Raw genomic sequence first — 19,235 nt, 5'->3', positions numbered from 1 at the left:
TCAGACTAAACAGCAGAATCCTATATATGTCTCTTCAGAAGAACACAGAGTTGAGGTGAGGATTACTCCCAAGTAAGTGGATATAGAATTGCAGCCGAACTGAACTTAGCTCTTAGTGGTTTCTCTTCATCTGACCTTACACCAGATTCACTCCATAGTAATGTTAAAGTTATTTTATTTTTCTTCCAGGGCTTGTCTCTGCCTGGTAATTTGAGACTTAGCTGCAGTTCCAAGGATTGTCAAGCATTCCTGCGACAGAGGAAAGATTCTGCTCTGACTAGCCAGGATCTTCTGCCCAGTGCTAGCATATCAAGAGCAGATGGTAGCAATGCTATCTCCTTGCCCAGCCTCAGCAGAGAACACACTTTTCAGGGAGAGGAGATATTTTATTCCATAAATGAAGAAGATGATATGTGTGAGACTTGCAGTGGTCCGTTTGAAAGCGCAGCTGAAGAAACCCCACAGGATATGGATGAGGAGGAGTTGCAAGGACAACAGAAGAGAGAAGATAGTTGTGTACAAGGCTGCAGTTCACAACCTTGTCATACTGACAATACAAATCTGGGTGATGCTAGCCCTATTGATAGGAACGACCTCTCCTCCTCTAGTGAAAGGCACCAAAGTGTAAGTTCTGCTCTCACAGAGGGAAGCTGTGCGACTGCCATGGGCCTCAGTGGCCACCAAATCAGTAAAGGTACAAGAGGAAGTGAAGAATGTTTGACTGAAGGGGAGGAAACGAGAGACGGGTGTGAAGAAGGTGTTCCCGAAAGTATTGCACAATGTGTGGAAGGAAAGTACTCTGTGAAGGGTTGTAGAAAGTTGGACTCTCTTGTTGTGGAGGATGTTGCAAGTGGGCGTCGGGAGACTGATATAAATGGGGCGGTTAGATCCTTGGATATATCTGGAGCACCCAAAATTGAGCGTGACACAGTGGCTGCACAACCAGAGATCAATGCCATCTTGAGAAGTCCTCTTCATGATTCTAGCCTTTCCCCTCACTGCTTTGAAGAGGGAGACATTAGAGCCTCAGACACATTGTCAACAGGTGCGGAACTGGGCGAAGAAGGAACTGGTGCTAAAACAAATACTAGCCTTTCAAAATCTGTCACTGTTCAGATGCCTTCGAGACTTATGTCAACGATGCGGAGCTTCTCACTGGGTGAAGCTGCTGTAAAAGGTCAATATCTGGATTTCGCATCCAAGGATGAGCCTCAAATTGCATCAGTACCAGGTATGCCAAAAGAGGACGAGAAGCGAGTGAGAGAAGCTTCTATTCAGACTGAAAGGAGCCACAGAAAGAAAGCAGCTCTCTCCCTGTCTCAGAGCCTCCCTTCGTTTCATGGGCATGGGCATCTTGTGAAGTCTGCATCTCTGGATACAGGGCTTTATGGGAAATACAGATCTTATGGCCCGGAGCCTCTCAATGCCTGCTGTGCCCAGCATAGAGGTCCCTGCTACCCTTTGTGCCCCCATCACTGCTGTTTGCTGTGGCCTTTTCCTTTAGCTCCTTCATGCAGACATCCAGTGGCCTGCTTCTCATCTCATGCCACCATCGAACTGCAGCTTCTGAAAACTCTCAAGCTATTGCAGGACACAGCAATGAGAAATATTTCCTCGGTGAGTATATAACTCAGCGGGCTACCCAGCAAGTGTTCTGCTTGCTTCAGCCCATGAAACCTGTGTTCAAGTAAAATCTGCTATATATTTTGGAAAGTTGTTCATCTGCTTGCCATGCAGTTGGGCACCTGGATCATAACCAAATTTGGCAAGATGGTTCTTGAGACCATGCAGGAGGTTTTCATCTATGTTTGTTTATAATTGGGTGCCATTTTGAATCAAGGTGGCAGACTGAACCTTTCAAAACTGCCTTGATTTTAACCACTGGTTTCAAAACAGCACTGATATTTTGCTTCCATAAAATCCCTGAGCTATGTCGGGTATGAAGAGTTTTGATTTGATACCCCGCTTTATCACTACCCTAAGGAGTCTCAAAGCGGCTAACATTCTCCTTTCCCTTTCTCCCCCACAACAAACACTCTGTGAGGTGAGTGGGGCTGAGAGACTTCAGAGAAGTGTGTCTGGCCCAAGGTCACCCAGCAGCTGCATGTGGAGGAGCGGGGAAGCGAACCCGGTTCACCAGATTACGAGACTACCGCTCTTAACCACTACACCACACTGGCTCTATGAGGTTGCTATTAATCAATACAGGGGTTTTAAAGAGCAGATTAGGAAGCTGTTTTACACAGGGACAGACTATATGCCTAGCTAGTCCAACAATATAAACTCTGACCATCTCCAGGGGGAAAACACTGATTTTTCACATCACTTCCTATCTGACATTTTAACTTGAGATTCTTAGCTGGCTTCACTTGCCCTTCCTTGCCCTTCTGATACGTCTAATGAGGGAATTGAGTGTGTCTGAGTGGCAAGTCTAATCACAATGTCTGTGGCCCTATTCAGACACGGATTTTATATATACAAAACGTGGGGAGACAGAACCAGGATCTCAACCCTCTTGGCCAAACCTCTGAACACCTTGGTTCTTTTCATAGATTTGGCTGAACACTCAGAGGCTGGCAGTGGGGGCACCATCTGTGATCCTGTTCCCCTTTCCGTACATGCAATAAACATGGAATAGCCATCTGCACAGGGCTACGGCCTCCAGGAAAAGGCATGCATAAAAGGCATGCATTCCTACATAAAGAAAGGAGACCCATTCACATGGCATTTTGCAAGTGGTGCCTGTTCCATATTTCACATCATGCTTCAAGAAGGGTCTAAATCAGGGGTCAGCAAACTTTTTCAGCAGGGGGCCAGTCCACTGTCCCTCATACCTTGTGGGGGGCCGGACTATATTTTGGAAAAAAATATATGAACGAATTCCTATGCCCCACAAATAAACCAGAGATGCATTTTAAATAAAAGAACACATTCTACTCATGTAAAAAAATAACCCAGAGATGCATTTTAAATAAAAGGGCACATTCTACTAATGTAAAAACACGCTGGTTCCCGGACCGTCTGCAGGCCGGAATTAGAAGACGATTGGGCCGGATCCAGCCCCTGGGCCTTAGTTTGCCTACCCATGGTCTAAATATATGGCCTACATTGATTTCTTTGTATTTGAAACACAAGGTTGTAGCAGTTTCCCAGGGAGAGAGTCAGATGGGGCTGGATTTAACACGAGAGATAGGATTTGGTCGTGAGAGATGGCTAAGGTTCAGGTTAAGAGAGAGGGTTTGATTGGAGTTGGGAGTTAGGGAGTGAGATAAGGAGAACTGGTTCTGAGTGAAGTTAAACACCCACACTGGGACTGAGCCTTGCAGCTTGGATAGGGAGGCCAGGTTGAGGGTCTGGGGGATTAGATTAGATTAGATAGATTTATTACGGCCATTGGCCCATATCGACAACAATACATCAGAATTTATCCATAAACAATACAATTTAAACAGTTCCAAGTTAAAACACCCATATAAAACCAATTTTACTTCAGTTAAGTAAACACTCTACACAATAAGCTCCCTCTATGTAAACCGCAATTCAGATCCATCAGATTTTGGGGGGTATGCGTCTTAGTTCTGGCACTTATTGATGGTTCTTAAGTTTAGCTAAGCTGTCAGAGACATACAGTGATCCATTTCTCCTCTTTTGAAATAAAACATTAATCAGGTATCTAGCGACTGCAAGGGATCTACTTGTATCTCCGTCGTTTAATAAGTATATTATTTGGGCTTCCTGAGGACCGTCAGCAATTCTCGATAAATATGGGGCCAGAAACTTGGACCGTGAAGCCGAATGTAATGGACAACAGAAGATTATATGATATAACGATTCTATAGATCCACTTTTACAGTCACAGAGGAGTGAGATCTGTCCGTTGGAGAGTCTGTTACCCAACACGTTTGATGGGAAAACATTGAATCCAGCCTTTATAAAGGCACACCTGTGCGTCACCACAGATAAGGTAGTTAAGTAAGATGGAAGTTTCGTTGGTGGTGTTAAGCCAAGGTTTATCGGCGAACAGGTGCCACCACCTGTCGCAATAGGGTCTGGGGGAGGTATACAGGCAGGAGGGTCCTGGGATGGCTGAGTCTGAGCCAGGAGAGGGAGATCCTGTGGGAATTCAGGCTACCTGAGTCTCAGTCTAGCCAGGAGGAGAGAATTCTTCTAGGTACCGAAGACTCCCAACCTAGTCACAAGGTCTGGGTCTCTTATACCATTTGGAATACCTCAGTTGTGGGATGGTTAAGAGAGTGGGTAACTGAGGAGAAGTGCCCCTCGCTCATGAACCAAAGTATTAAGCTGCGAAGGAAGTGGTATAGGGTTGAAAATATTTAACTGTAATATCTAAGCGACAGAAACAGAGTTGAGCATTTGACCATCAATTCTGGACACCTGAACATCTACCACCTGAAGTGTAACACCTGATTTTTAGTACAGTAACTGAAGTTTAAGAGGAACTGTGCCTATGCAGTGGTACCTCAGGTTACATATGCTTCAGGCTACAAACGCTTCAGGTTACAGACTCCGCTAACCCAGAAATAGTATCTCGGGTTAAGAACTTTGCTTCAGGATGAGAACAGAAATTGCGCAGCAGCAGCAGGAGGCCCCATTAGCTAAAGTGGTACTTCAGATTAAAAACAGTTTCAGGTTAAGAACGGACCTCCGGAACAAATTAAGTACTTAACCTGAGGTACCACTGTAGTAGTGTGTTTAAGTCTGAAACATCTTACAGTTAGTTAAAGTAAACAAGTTAACTTCTACCTAAAAGAACTCACTTCCTGACCCACTTTGTTTCATAAACCATTTTTGTTTAATAAAACTTTTTATTGTTTGTTTGATTATTTTCTGCCTCTCTAATCATTCAGTTTTCCCTCATACATGTCCCCCACTAGATAAGCTGCGGTAAATTGTAGAAACTCGTGTAATTAGTGTACCGTGAGGTGGGTGCACTATAATTAATTGGGGGCAATTAGCGGGAGTGGATCCGCCACATTATTAATGGGTGGTATTAATTGGGTGGATTTGCTACAGAGGCCTTAACCCCTAGTGGTTTGAATGTGAACAATAACTACCAGTAAGGAGGAAATGGGGTTTGCAACATTGAGGTGCCTTTTGTGACATCTCCCCCACCCCACGGCCATGCCACAGTTTTTCTGGAATATTCCGACACTTGCAAATGCCCACTAGATGGCAATGTTTCATTAACTCGCTCACAACTGGCTAAGCCCTTTCGAACCGCATGAACAGTATCCTTTTTCTTTCTTGTGAGGACTGATAGAAAATGTTTCCCCCTCAGGAAACCTAAATGATAATGGAGTGGCCTGACAAGGCAGCACTGCACCACTGTACTTGGAGCAAAAGAGGAAAAATAGATCAGATGAAATAGCTCTGTTGGTAGAGACACTTAATTTCAGGGCCGTGGATTTTAACCCCCACATTGGGTAAAAAAAAATCTGCATTGCAGGGGATTGGACTAGCTGACCCTCACGGTCCCTTCCAACTTAATGCTTCTATGATTCTACTCCTGTTTCACACTTCATTCTATTAAATCATTGTTTTATATGGCTTAAAAACTAAACCAGAAAGAGGTTACTCTGTCCATATGTTCCTAACTTTGAGATGTGAGCATGCAATCTCAGGATCTTATGTTCCCTTGACCAGGGCTGGATTTAGGTTTGTTGAGGCCCTAAGCTACTGAAGGTAATGGAGGGTAATGGAGCCCTTTATATGTGATATTTTAGGGAGCAGGCCAGCAGGCGGGGCCCATTTATAGCTGTCAACTTACAGATTTGAAAATAAGGGACCAGCAGCCTCAAAAATAAGGGATCAGCAGCCAAAATAAGGGATCAACCAGCAGCCACACGAAGCCTCAAGCGGTGGTTCCCACAGCGCAGCAACCCAGCAAAGGGGATGCAGCAAGGAAAACCACCCTCCCCTCTCCGCTGGGAAGCGCTGAGCAAAGGCGAGTCCCCAGGCAACGTGGCCAATTTGATCAGCACAAGGCATGCAAGCTCCACCCCCCAGTCGTTCTTAAACTCCTTATTGGGTGAGCAACGCAGCCAAGCAACACAGTTGGAGCCTCCCTCCTCCCTGGCCGGCAGGGAGGGAGGGAGGGAGAGGAGCTGCTTCCTTTGAAACCCGGGAAATTTAAGGGACATCATCAATAAGGGACAGCAGCAGGACATGGCACTGGGATAAGGGACTGTCCTGCCAAATAAGGGACGGTTGACAGCTATGGGCCCATTATAGGAGCCTACACAACACAAAACACTGTTGCTGTATGTAGGTTTTATTTTATTTGTTTTTTATCTTATATTTTGTATAAATGTACATCCAGGTGTTTTTTCCCTTTAAATTTTTTGGGGGCCCCAGGAGAGTGGGGCCCTAAGCTATAGCTTGTTTAGCTTATGCTGTACGTAAATCCACCACTGCGTTTGACACATGTACCAGAGAAGCAGTATGGGGAAAGGTGGCCTTTGGTAAAACTGGTGAATGTCTATAAAGAGACACAGATATCTGTTTAGGTTTATATAAGGTTACATGTGTATGTGTAGAAATCTGAATGTCTACCTGTAACAGCTGTGGCTATATGTTGAATTTGTTATGTACTGAAGTTCTCACCCTGGGCCAGCAGGGGGATACTGTAGATAGTTTTCAGTCAGGTCCACATATGCAAATAAGGGATTGAAAGTGACCTTCAGCGATTGGATAGTTACAGAAAATGGTTACTGTTGCGTTCTAGTGGAGCTCTATATAAGCAGGCTGGCTGAACCCTTCAATTCCGTTCTGTTCTGGCCTGTGAATAAACAAGAGCTGTTTGAAGAATCGCTGTGTCGTCTGATATGTTCGCCCACAACTTAACAGAATTGTTGCCTCTTCTTGCTCTTATGTTTAGTGCACAGTCCATGAAATCGACGTCATGAGGAATTCGTGCCAGAAGTTTCGAGAACGGCTGGATGAGATTGAGCAGCACATGACGGAGCAGGAGGCTCTCTTTTCCAGTGCGATGTCAACGGAGGGGCGGTAATGTGCCTTCATTTCACTCCCCAGCCCTGCATTTGTGGCACCTGTCCCCGCATTTCCTACAGCTGTGCAACATCTGCAGTGCCATTAGGGCGGGGTGAGGGAAATCTAACAATTACCCTTGGTGCCATGTCAAATAGGCGGTGGTTATATAATAAGCATGATCTGTACATGAATTAATGCACCAGCTTGATCTTAAAAGACTAGCAGAGAGAGACAGAAGAACTGAATCCCATGGTTATGAATTTAATTTACTCAGATTATCGTGTTCCAGCTTTAATTCAGTCCTATGAACAAGAGTATTGACCCACTGTGTTGCTAAGTATAGGAAATGAATTGTGTCCAGGTGAGAATGTAATTAAACTTGGACACGATTGTCTTTGTAATATCTTTTGATGATGTTAAGGGAAGCGGAGGCCTCACTGAAGGTTGCCTTTCTGTCTTTTGTCTTGTCCCCCTGCCGTCTGCCACAGAGAGGAAAGAAGACAGTTGCAGGTCTTGCGGCAAGCTGTTCGCCGAGAGGTCGCTGAACTGGAAGGGCAGCTGCAGGATCGGGCTCGCCAGGTTAGGGAGGGAATTCTAATGGTACGTAACCAGAGCTCTTCAGCATCTGCACTGGCCTCCTGGACACAAATCACAGGCCTCTTTTCCTAAAGGACTTAAGGCCACGTAACACAAGAGCCAAGCGTTTTGATCAGACAAGGGACTAGCAACCAGCTAGGCCTCAGGAAGCCTGTTGTGTGAGGGAAATTGGGATTTGCCTGGTGTAGGAGCACCACATATATATATGGTAGAAAGCAGGGCTTTTTTTCAGCCGGAACTCACCAGAACTCAGTTTCGGCACCTCTCAGGTGGGCGCCATTGCCATTGTAAGGGAAGGTAAAGGTAAAAAGGTAAAGGACCAGTCAAAGGCGACTGGGGTTGTGGCGCTCATCTCGCTTTCCGGCCAAGGGAGCCAGCGTTTGTCCACAGGCAGCTTTCTGGGTCATGTGGCCAGCAGGACTAAACTGTTTCTGGTGCAACAGAACACCATGACGCGAACCAGAGCGCACAGAAACGCCATTTACCTTCCCACCACAGTGGTGCCTATTTATCTACTTGCACTGGTGTGCTTTCGAACTGCTAGGTTGGCAGGAGCAGGGACCGAGCAACGGGAGCTCACCCCATTGTGGGGATTCGAACCACCGACCTTCTGATCGGCAAGCCCAAGAGGCTCAGTGGTTTAGACCACAGCGCCACCCACGCCCCTATTGTAAGAGAACAAGGGAGGTGTTCCTGGTGAGTTCCGGCACCTCTTTTTCTGGAAAAATAGCTCTGGTAGAAAAGGAAACAACAGCTGAGCAGTTAGTAGCAGCTGGTGTGGTGGGACAGAGTCACCCCTTCTGACATAAACAAACTGCTGCAGCCAATCTGGCATTCCAGCTGGTACATCAGCAGAACCCTAACATTGCTTCCACCCTGCCCCAGTGATGCTGCAGTGGCAAAGGTGTAAAGTTGTTGTTGTTGTATTTTATTTATACCCTGCCCATTTGGCTGGGTTTCCCCAACCACTCTGGAGAAGGTGGTGACTCTGTGGTTCCAACACAACAGCTGCTACTCTGAGTAGTTCTGTTGGTTCTTTGCAGATTAGTTGCGCTGCAGAAAGCGTGCTGTGAAGACCACACATTCAAGAAATGCAAAATAATTTTTGCTCGGTTTTAATAACAAAAACTCCTTTTACACTAAATTACAATATTAATAAGCATGCCCCATTCACCAGGGTACTGAGAGAGCTACAGGCTGCTCTTTATATTCCATACCCAACAGCTTACTTACCCCAACTTAACGGCACCTGCTATACTGCTTCACAGCTGCAAAACTAGGTCACGTTATTTGCTCTGGCCTTTAAAGAAATACACATCTTGTGAAACAATAATGAACCTTAAAATTTAAAGAGACCATTCAGCAAGTTCATGGATGCTGCAAGTTATCAGGCAAGAACTCAGACCTCACCTGGAGTACTGTGTCCAGTTCTGGGCACCACAATTCAAGAAGGACACTGACAAACTGGAACGTGTCCAGAGGAGGGCAACCAAAATGGTCAAAGGCCTGGAAACGATGCCTTGTGAGGAACGGCTAAGGGAGCTGGGCATGTTTAGCCTGGAGAAGAGGAGGTTAAGGGGTGATATGATAGCCATGTTCAAATATATAAAAGGATGTCACATAGAGGAGGGAGAAAGGTTGTTTTCTGCTGCTCCAGAGAAGCGGACACGGAGCAATGGATCCAAACTACAAGAAAGAAGATTCCACCTAAACATTAGGAAGAACTTCCTGACAGTAAGAGCTGTTTGACAGTGGAATTTGCTGCCAAGGAGTGTGGTGGAGTCTCCTTATTTGGAGGTATTTAAGCAGAGGCTTGACAACCATATGTCAGGAGTGCTCTGATGGTGTTTCCTGCTTGGCAGGGGGTTGGACTCGATGGCCCTTGTGGTCTCTTCCAACTCTATGATTCTACCTGAACACCCTAAGCAATAGGGCTTAGCAGAAGCAAAATCCAGGAGCTATTCTATACCAGTTGTTACACAGACTTCTGCTTTAGCTTTGAACTTATGCATTCTCCTCTCCCTTCTCCTCTTCCTCCTTCTCCTACATGGGTTTGGAAACTATGTAATCTATAACTTCTCATTTTGTCCAAACTAGAGAATCGTACTAACTATGGTTAGTCTAAACAAACCCGCTTCAAAAACCATGGTTTGTAGTACACTTCCTTTGAAACAGACCATAGTTACTCTTAATTCCTATAGACAAATAACCCTGAGGCTCATTCATGTAGCGCTAAACCATGGACTCAGCTAGACTGGCAAAGAAAAAGTGATTTATATGTGTTGTATAGGCGATATATCATTGTGCCACCAAGATGGTGATGTGGAGCCCCATTTTTCTCTACCTGTTTTCCCTGTTTAAATTTACAATGCTTTAAACTGAAACGCTTCTTTGATGTGTCTGGATCCAGTCCTTGTTTAACTAGGGTTGCCATATTCCAGACAAAAGAGTTGTTGACCTTTTTTCAGAGGGTGGGGAAATCTAAAAAAGGAAAATAATTTTTTCGGCTAGAAGAAAATAGGGGTTTTTTTTTTGCTAGTTTTAAGGAAATCAGCAAAAATAAGCCCACTTACAACATGGGTTGCCATACACCCGGGTTTTCCTAGACATTTAAAGCGGACATTAAACATTCTGCCAGGACACCATTTTGGGGATCAAAATCCTGGCAAAGGCCAGGATTTTCCGAACGTATGGCAGCCCTAGTTTAACATTATATCTGAACATCGTCGTCGTACTACTGAGTGGTCCCATCTCTCTCTCTTTTAAATCAATATATCTCTGTGTTTCACACATCTCTTTGCAGCAGCTGAATCAGCTATTAGGCGAACAGTCCAACCTGTGCTCAGAACTTGGAATATCCGATCGGACGGAAGAAGGAGAGCCTAAAACCGGGCACGCTCACAGTACTCTTCCAGATGCTGCTGACGATTTCTTTTCCAGAGCTGGGTATTCCAATAATATCCACCACAGGCCTCCGAGTAGGAGTGCAACAGTCCCCTCAAGCCCCTCCAGCACTTTAGTCAGACAAACGGAGCTGAAGGCATCAACCTCTCTCGCAAGCGGCAAGGCCAATTCTGCGTCGGACCCCAAGGAACTTCACACCAGTAAAAAAGAAGTCAAAAGTCAAAAGATAGACTTCAAGGCCTTCATCCAGAATGTAAGAATCAAGTTGCATTCTGGTTCCTACCAGGGGTGGAACCTCTATTCTCCAGGGCCTTTTAGGGTGGGCAGAGGAAGCACCCAAGTTGTAGCACCCTGCTTGTGGTTAACGCTTAGCTGGAATGAAATATTCAACGCAGCAATAGAGAAATTAAAATAATAATTTATTTGCCAGACAAATAAATGAGAGACACAGTGGTATATGGTTACCAATGCTCTGCTCTTCCAGCCCTGATGGCCAGTGCTTATATTCCCTCAGCCCAGCCCCCTTGCTCCTCCTTTGGCTGCCTCTGTCCAATCAGCCTGGTTGAAATTCCTATTGGCTGTTTGCTAGAACCAATCATAAATGATACACCCATTTCCTATTACCTTTTATGGGAGACAGAGAGCTATATTTTCTTCTATTTATAAATGGCAAACAAGTAGCCATTAACCTCGACAAGGCACCTTAATTACCAGATAACCTTTGGCCCCTACTGCTCTATTCACTGCAAACAAGATGGTTAAAGCAGATGGTTTTTTAATTTCATTTTAAACAGAGATCTTGGGTTCACCTTCTCACACACCATCTATGAAATATCTCCTTCTTTGGAGGTCTTTAAACAGAGGCCTGACAACCATATGTCAGGAGTGCTCTGATGGTGTTTCTTGCTTGGCAGGGGTCTGGACTCAATGGCCCTTGTGGTCTCTTCCAACTCCATGATTCTTTGATTCTATGAAATAAGAATCTAACATGAATCTAACATTTCTTACTTTCTAAATCCTTTGCATAATTACATTTAAGCCAACATATTTATACATTAATATATATAGATTTTTTTCTTGCGAGGAATCCTATTCAGAATAAGGGAATTTCCCTTAAAAAAGGGGAATGTTGACAGCTATGACTCAAGTTCCTTGTCGAGTGGGAACCATCTTGAATAGTGCTGCACAGCTTTGAGTGTATATTTTTGTGGTTGGTTCGCTCTTAACTCTTCTTATTTCTCTCGTTCTCTCCGTCAGCTGAAGAAATCTTTCCGAAATTCTTTCAGCAACGATGCAGCAGAAGGAAAAGACTGAGGCGGGGCAATTCCCCCTGACCCGATACCCCAGGATGTTTTCTTGCAAGAACTACCTCAAAGGATTGAAGAGGATTTCCCATAAATGTTCAAAATGCTTTTTTTTTTTTTTTTTTTTTTTTTGCGAGAGAGCATATCGAATAGAGATGTATACTGGGGAAAGTCCTGGAGGACGAGTGTCGAGAGGCGAGTGCCGAAGAAGTCGTCATAAGAGATTTATTGAAGGCAATATCTAGATGGCTCTTTTGTTATTGAAGATTTTGTGGTCTTTAATAAGGCCCGCCTAGTCTAGCGTCCTGTTCCCACATTGCCCAACCAGGTGCCTTAACCCTCTTTCTTATAGGACTAGTGCCAGGAACAAAGGGAACCTGGATAGTTAGCCATTTTGTGGTTTGCTCCAATAAGGAAGGCTGTCTCTGAACATTTGATTTCCAGCTACAAGGCACCACCTATTGGTAGGTATTTAAAATAGCAGAGACAAGCACTCTTCTCACAGCTATGACACCAGAAATCTACTTCTTAATGGGGGCTGTATGTCTACAGTATATGCTTGGAATATTAGTTTTTGTTTTACTCCAGGAATGTGTTTTGTGGATTCTTCAGGAAAAAAATGTCTGGATTTGGCCTTTTTTTAGTTTAACATTTTGAAAGTTTCCTGGCCTAATAATCAAACCCAGTAAAAGAAGAAAGAAAAAGAGATGCATGACCCTGCCTAAATCTCTGTATGCTTTAATTTGGAACTAATACATATTCTGCTTTTTCAAAATATTTTTTCCCCAGGCATCTTTATTGAAAGTTAAAAAGTACATAATTATATGTGCACTAAACATGGTGAGCTTGTATAAATCTTTCGCCTTTTACTTTCCCAAAATCTTGTGACTCCCTTTCTGCTTCCTGTGGACTAATCCTCTCTTTTAGAAAAGTTTGAAATCAAATGTGTCGGCCTTTGTTTGCAGTTTCCCAATATCTTATACGGTGGAATCTCGGTTTTCGAATGTAATCCATTCCGGAAGACAGTTTGACTTCCGAAACGTTTGAAAACCAAAACCTCAATACAGAAGCCTCAAAATGGAAAAAATTATACAGAGAACTCAATACAGAAGCCGCCTCGGAAGTTTGACTTCTGAGGCGTGTTCGAAAGTGGAAGCATTTCCTTCTGGGTTTCTGGCGTTCAAGTTACTAAACATTTGTCAACAGAGACGTTTGGAAACCAAGGTATGTTGTACTACATAGCTAGGGATGAACACAAGAATAAAATCTGCCTTGGGCTGGTTTCTCACAGGATATCCTACCTGACAAATCCAGATATGTCTTTGAAAAGCTGCACATATTTTTATTTTTTGACATAAATTTTAGGAAGCAGTGGCGTAGCGTGAGGGGTGCAGGGGGGCCGGCCGCAAAGGGCGCAACATCGGGGGGGGGGCTCGCACTCGCAGCTCTCTGCCCCTACCTGGCTCACTCACTCTCTCTCAGCGCTGTCACAAATTTCGCAAAAATTTCGCTATTGTCACATGGATCCTCCTCCTAGCCAATCAGGAACTAATCTAGTGGAAGAGACTCGAGTGCTAAAATCCACAGGTTAGGGGGCGCAAATTACTTGCCTTGCCCCGGGTGCTGACAACCCACGCTACGCCACTGTTAGGAAGAAAAATCAATGGAGGGGGAACACTTGCAAGATGGTCTGAGTGCTTCTGAGGCAGCCTGGGGGCTGCCTGCCTGCCTTCTGTTGCTGTTTTTAAAAAGTCATTTTGTCTGCCTAAGAGTGACTAGCTAGTGGGCAGGGTCTGCCACACATGTTGAAATCAATATAGCAATTCCCCCTGGGAGCGATGAGTCTTTGATATGCTGCTGTCCTCACAGGGAATTTTTACGGATACTGTGTTCAATTTTATGTATTTTTATGTTCAAGGGGACTGAATACAACATGAAACGTACATAAAATCTGTAAAACGTGTCAAGCTAGCCACTCTTTGGCAGCTGAAATTACTTTGTTAGGCAGCCCTCAAACTGCAGCATATGCAAGCCCACAAAAGAGTAGGAATCTGGCAATGAACAGATCCCACAATCCCAAATCGTTGAATTGGTCTGTGCATGTGTCCACTTCAGAATCACACCTTGTCCACTTCTTTCCCCATCCTCATAGACAGCATTGTGCTTGCTGTGATTTAACAGCACATACATCATCATCATCATCATCATCATCATTTGAATTTCTTCTTCTTCTTCTTCTTCTTCTTCTTCTTCTTCTTCTTCTTCTTCTTTTGCAATCACTTGTAGCCGAGTAAGATTGTTTTCCATAAACACAGTTTTAACATTGAGTCCGTAAGTGACTGTGGAGGCCAATTCTGGATCCACACGTCCTTCCACAGTGGGGACATTGGTTTCCGGGCAGGTGCTGATCATGGTGTGGATTTGCCAAGCGTGCCTTCCTTCTAGCACATTTCTCCCTTGTGTCCTGAGTTCGAGTGTCTTCAAAGCCCATGACACCTTTGGTAAAGGCTGTTCTCCAACTGGAGCGCTCGCAGGCCAGTGTTTCCCAGTTGTCAGTGTTTATAATACATTTTAAAAGATTTGCGTTGAGACAGTCTTTAAACCTCTTTTGTTGACCACCAGCATTACGCTTTCCATTTTTAAGTTCAGAATAGAGTAGTTGCTTCGGAAGACAATCATCAGGCATCCGCACAACATGACCAGTCCAGCGAAGTTGATGTTGAAGAATCATTGCTTCAACACTGGTGATCTTTGCTTCTTCCAGTACACTGATATTAGTTCTCCTGTCTTCCCAAGTGATACCCAGAGGTCTCAGGGCGGTTCACAGAATTGGCCTTCGTTTCCTGGTTTCCACTTTGGATTAACACCAGGGTCACTTGCTCTCTGATCAGTTATATGACCAACTAATTGGCACAGTACCGTAGTTTTTGCCCTATAGGGCGAAAGGGGGAACTCCCGCCGGGCTCTCCAGGCTTGCGGATATCTGCCCGAAGCCCGGGGCGCGCTACTCAGCGTGCCCCATGCTTCGGGCTGCAGGCTGCTGTCCGCAAGCCTTGGGAGCCCGGCGGGAACTCCCGCCGGGCTCGCAAGGCTTGCGGATAGCTTCCTGAAGCCTGGAGAGGGAGAGGGGTCGGTGCACACTGACCCCTCTCGCTCTCCACGCTTCAGCGAAAGCCTGCATTCACCCCATAGGACGCACACACATTTCCCCTTCATTTTTGGAGGGGAGAAAGTGCGTCCTATAGGGCGAAAAATACGGTAATTTAGTATACTGCCTATGCACACAATCTGGAGCAGGGGTCAGCAAACTTTTTCTGCGGGGGGATGGTTCACTGTCCTTCAGAACTTGTGGCACACGCACATGCCTTCCATTCCTCCTTCCCTCAGAGACAGAGCAACTGAGATACCTACACTCAACGTGTGCAAACAGAGTGGGCTGGGCTGGGGAGGGGTCCCCCCCTGGTGCTAGGTCTTGGCTTGTGCGGAGGGGCCACAGCCACCCCCCCCAGGAAGGGCCCATACCCTGGGGTGTCCATGACCGTTGCTAATGTGCCACCGCCGCGCAGCACAGAAGAGTCCTCCTCTTCTTCCTCCTTCCTCACAGGTTCTTCCCGCCCCTTCGCTTCTCCTCTTCCCTTCTCGGAGCTATATCTCAACAAGGTGCCCTGCCCCGCCCTGCCCCGATTGGAACAGCGAGTCTCGGGAAGTGTCGCCATTGGCTGCCGGCTCGTGTCAAACCGGCCAATGGAGGGGAGGCCTGAGGTTACTAAAGCTTCAGATTGGCCAGCATTGTGGAAGTCTGAGCAACCTCAGAGCATGCTGGGAGATGTAGTCTGGGGAGGGGTCACAAAAAAATGGGGCCCGGAAAATCTTTTTTGGGGGAAATGGCGATTGCGCCAATACAAGCAGCGATTGCAGAACCGTTCATGGGCCTTTGGGCCAGATCCGGGCAATTGGGCTGGATCCGGCCCACGGGCTGTAGTTTGCTGACCCCTGATGAGCACCAGGATCTGAGTTAATGGCTGATTATATGTCAAAACAACTTGCCGGAGAATATGTCAAACTATACTTCTCAATACTACAGTAATGTACTTCAGAATGCAGGCTTTCACTAATGAATGCTTCTGATAAAAATAACTGTGAGGAAGCAAAGGTAACAAAATGGTGCTAATATTTTGTATATGTCTCTAGGCAGAAGGGTACTTTGGATCTGTTCCCTCTGCCTCTCTCTCAAATACACACCCCTATGAATCAGCCAGTTTGCAACGCCAGGCGCCACCCACAGCAGGTTCCTGAGGAGAAAAATGTATGTGCCAGAGACCTGTCAATGGATCGGGGCAATTTGGCTGTTAATTCCACAAAACACAAAACATCAAGTTACAGTGGTGCCTCGCAAGACGAAAATAATCCGTTCCGCGAGTCTCTTCGTCTAGCGGTTTTTTCGTCTTGCGAAGCAACCCTATTAGCGGATTAGCGCTATTAGCGGTTTAGCGGCTATTAAAGGCTTAGCGGCTTAGCGGCTAAAAGGCTATTAGCGGCTTAGCGGCTTAGAAAAAGGGGGGAGCGAAAAAAATCGCAAGACGTTTTTGCCCATAGGGAAATTCGTCTTGCGAAGTGCATCGAAAAATGGAAAACCCTTTCGCCTAGTGGGTTTTTCGTCTTGCGAGGCATTCGCCTTGCGGGGCACCACTGTACATTGGTAGCTAATCTACTGGCCTAAGACTGGCCTGCCTTGTGGCAAATTTCACTCACAGTAAAGGAGAGCAGAGCACTTGAAGTCAAACACCAATACAGTGGTACCTCAGGTTAAGTACTTAATTCGTTCCGGAGGTCCGTTCTTAACCTGAAACTGTTCTTAACCTGAAGCACCACTTTAGCTAATGGGACCGCCTGCTGCTGCCGCGCCGCCGAAGCACGATTTCTGTTCTTATCCTGAAGCAAAGTTCTTAACCTGAAGCACTATTTCTGGGTTAGCGGAGTTTGTAACCTGAAGCGTATGTAACCTGTAGCGTATGTAATCCGAGGTACCACTGTATGATAGTGCTGAATAGGGTCCTGTAATTTAACAAAAGGCAGAAGGGCATGTAACACTCTATGATGAGTGACAATGTTCCACCAGCAGTAATGAAGTATGAAGATTCAGCAGTCAATCCAGCCTATTCCTGTATGAGGAATTTGAGGTGGGGACACCAGATTGTCCTTTGCCTCAGGCAGCAAAATATCTTGGGCTGCCCATCACTCTGATACAGAAAGTCAAGAGGTGTGGGGTGGAAGATGATGTATCGATGGTATCTCACCCCAACCAAGTTGGCAAAAATGTACAGGATTAGAAGAAAAAAATGCTGGAAATGTTTAAATAAGGATGACGATTTTTACTACATGTGGTGGCTATGTTAAAAAACAAAGGCATTTTGGGACAGTATATACAATGAACTAAAAAAAAAAATAGATATACCTTCCATAAAAGGCCAGAGACATTTCTTTTAGGAATGGTTGGGGATGAGATACCAAAAGAAGACGAAAAACTATTTCTGTATGCATCAACGGCGGCCAGAGTTTTGATAGCTCAAGGATGGAAACATCAAGATCTACCGACTATCGAGGAATGGCAAACAAAGATGGTAGAGTACGCAGAATTAGCCAGGCTGACGGGACGAACTCGTGAGCAGAACAACCAGACGTTCCAAAAAGATTGGAAGAAATTTATAACTTATCTTGAGAAACACTGTTTACATATAAGAACACTGGCAGTCTGAGATAAACCTTACAACATATAATTGATGGAGCATTCTATATGAGATTATAGAAAGAACCATTTATAGATATGAACAGTATGCTCATATAAATCAATGTATAAATATTATAGTGTGGAAACAAGAAAACCAGAAGAGGGGTAGAGGGAAGTGATAATCCTGAGAGTTTCAGGTTGCCAATATTGTAAGAATGTATAAATATATAATATGAAAATCAATAAAAAAACAATTGCGAAAAAAGAGGTGCAGGGCTGAGGAAACAGAGCTAAGAGTGGAACAAGAAAAATTGTGGATGAAAGAACTCTGATTGGGGTGAGCAGAGCTCTGAACATTTTTGAGTCACCCCGAGGCCTACAGCCAGGTTTGGACTGAATACGAAAAATATTAGAGAAGTTTGAATTACCTTAACTTTGCAACCTGCAGCTTAAGCAGATGGATGTTTTAGAAAATCTAATTGTGCTCTTCTTAAAGTCCTCTAAATGTTCTTTCTTCCTCTAAACAAAAACCCATAATAATGACGAGTATTTCTACTTGTTACATGCTTCCTTTGAAGAAGGGACAGTGTCCCTTCTTATCCTATAAACTCCAAGGTGTAAGTTCCATATCTTATCATTTCCACAGCTTGCATTTTTCCTAGTCTTCAGTTTTTATTAGACTAACCTGAAAGACACACAGGAATAGCTTATATTCCATATCACTTCATATCTGTTATGTTGTAGATCATACTTTGTTAAAACAAATGGAAACAGATGTGTAACCACTGATTAAATTAAACATCATGGGAAGTGAGCTGTGTATAAAAACTTAAGTTGTGGCCATTTCCAAGGACAAGATACTAAAAGCTCCAAGGATGTGGAAAATCAATAACCTCCTCATGTTGTCACCAAGTCAACGTCGAGAGGATGTCAGATTGCATCTTCACGCTATGATTATAAACAGGGAGACAAAAAATAAAAAGAGTTTGTGTTGGCCCATATTATCATTCTATTTTAGATATTCTGATAAGATGGCGAGAGAAAAGGAAAAAATCCAGGTGTTTGAAATAAGATTCATTTCGTCCGTCAATGTGCTTCCTAGTCTTTAAGCTGTCTCCTGACATTGATTATTGCACCTTCTGTTGATTGCAATTTTAGGAACTAAGCTTTAGTTTATATAATCAAAACAAATAAACATTATTTCCCTATTTCCCCCTGCCTGCATCACCAGCCACTTCCCATGTCATCTGCTCTGTGCTGAATTTTGGAGTGAGATTGGATGGCAGCTTCTGTCAGGTACTCTGTCATTCTTAGGCACCAGTGATAAATCCACAGATGAAACTGATTATTATTGCAATCCTGGAGAGAGAGGTAAACAACCTAAAAGGACTGCTAAAGCCCCACATAAATCCATAGAGTTACTATCAAGTGTATGATGCAAAGACTATGGGATGGAAAGGAAGCCCCAAGGCCTGCCAAGTCTCGCTGGTGATTACTCTGCAGAGGACGAGAAAAGCGCTGTTTCATCTTAGATGAGCAGCTGAACTTTAAAGGAACGGCATCTGGACACTTCATAGTGGGAAACATTAATACTGGATTCACGGAGTCGCTTTCTGAAGCTGCCTCTCCCTGGGGGTTGCTCTTTCAGATTTTGTTCTCTGTGGTGGCCTTGAGGGCATTGTAACCCCAGC

At 44.7% G+C, this 19,235-nt stretch overlaps 1 protein-coding gene across 2 annotated transcripts in view; it reads left to right on the top strand.

Moving 5' to 3' along the window:
- The window catches only part of ITPRID1 (ITPR interacting domain containing 1), a 65,370-nt gene extending 52,777 nt beyond the window's left edge, over positions 1-12,593 (top strand). Inside the window, exons 11-15 of one of the 2 annotated variants that reach the window (XM_082192758.1) lie at positions 190-1,617; positions 6,899-7,026; positions 7,500-7,611; positions 10,415-10,765; positions 11,770-12,593. In XM_082192758.1, the coding sequence (XP_082048884.1) occupies positions 190-1,617; positions 6,899-7,026; positions 7,500-7,611; positions 10,415-10,765; positions 11,770-11,826 (2,076 nt within the window). In that variant the 3' untranslated portion in view covers positions 11,827-12,593. Of the gene's footprint in view, positions 1-189; positions 1,618-6,898; positions 7,027-7,499; positions 7,612-10,411; positions 10,766-11,769 lie in introns of both variants that reach the window. The other variant, XM_082192757.1, reaches the window with a different exon arrangement.
- The last annotated feature ends 6,642 nt before the right edge of the window (positions 12,594-19,235 follow it).

This window comes from Podarcis vaucheri (genome assembly GCF_965113315.1).
Source record: "Podarcis vaucheri genome assembly, chromosome: 12".
In the NCBI taxonomy this organism is placed as follows: Eukaryota; Metazoa; Chordata; class Lepidosauria; order Squamata; family Lacertidae; genus Podarcis; species Podarcis vaucheri.
The sequence above is the reverse complement of the archived record's forward strand: the minus strand, read 5'-3'. Positions and strand labels throughout refer to the sequence as shown.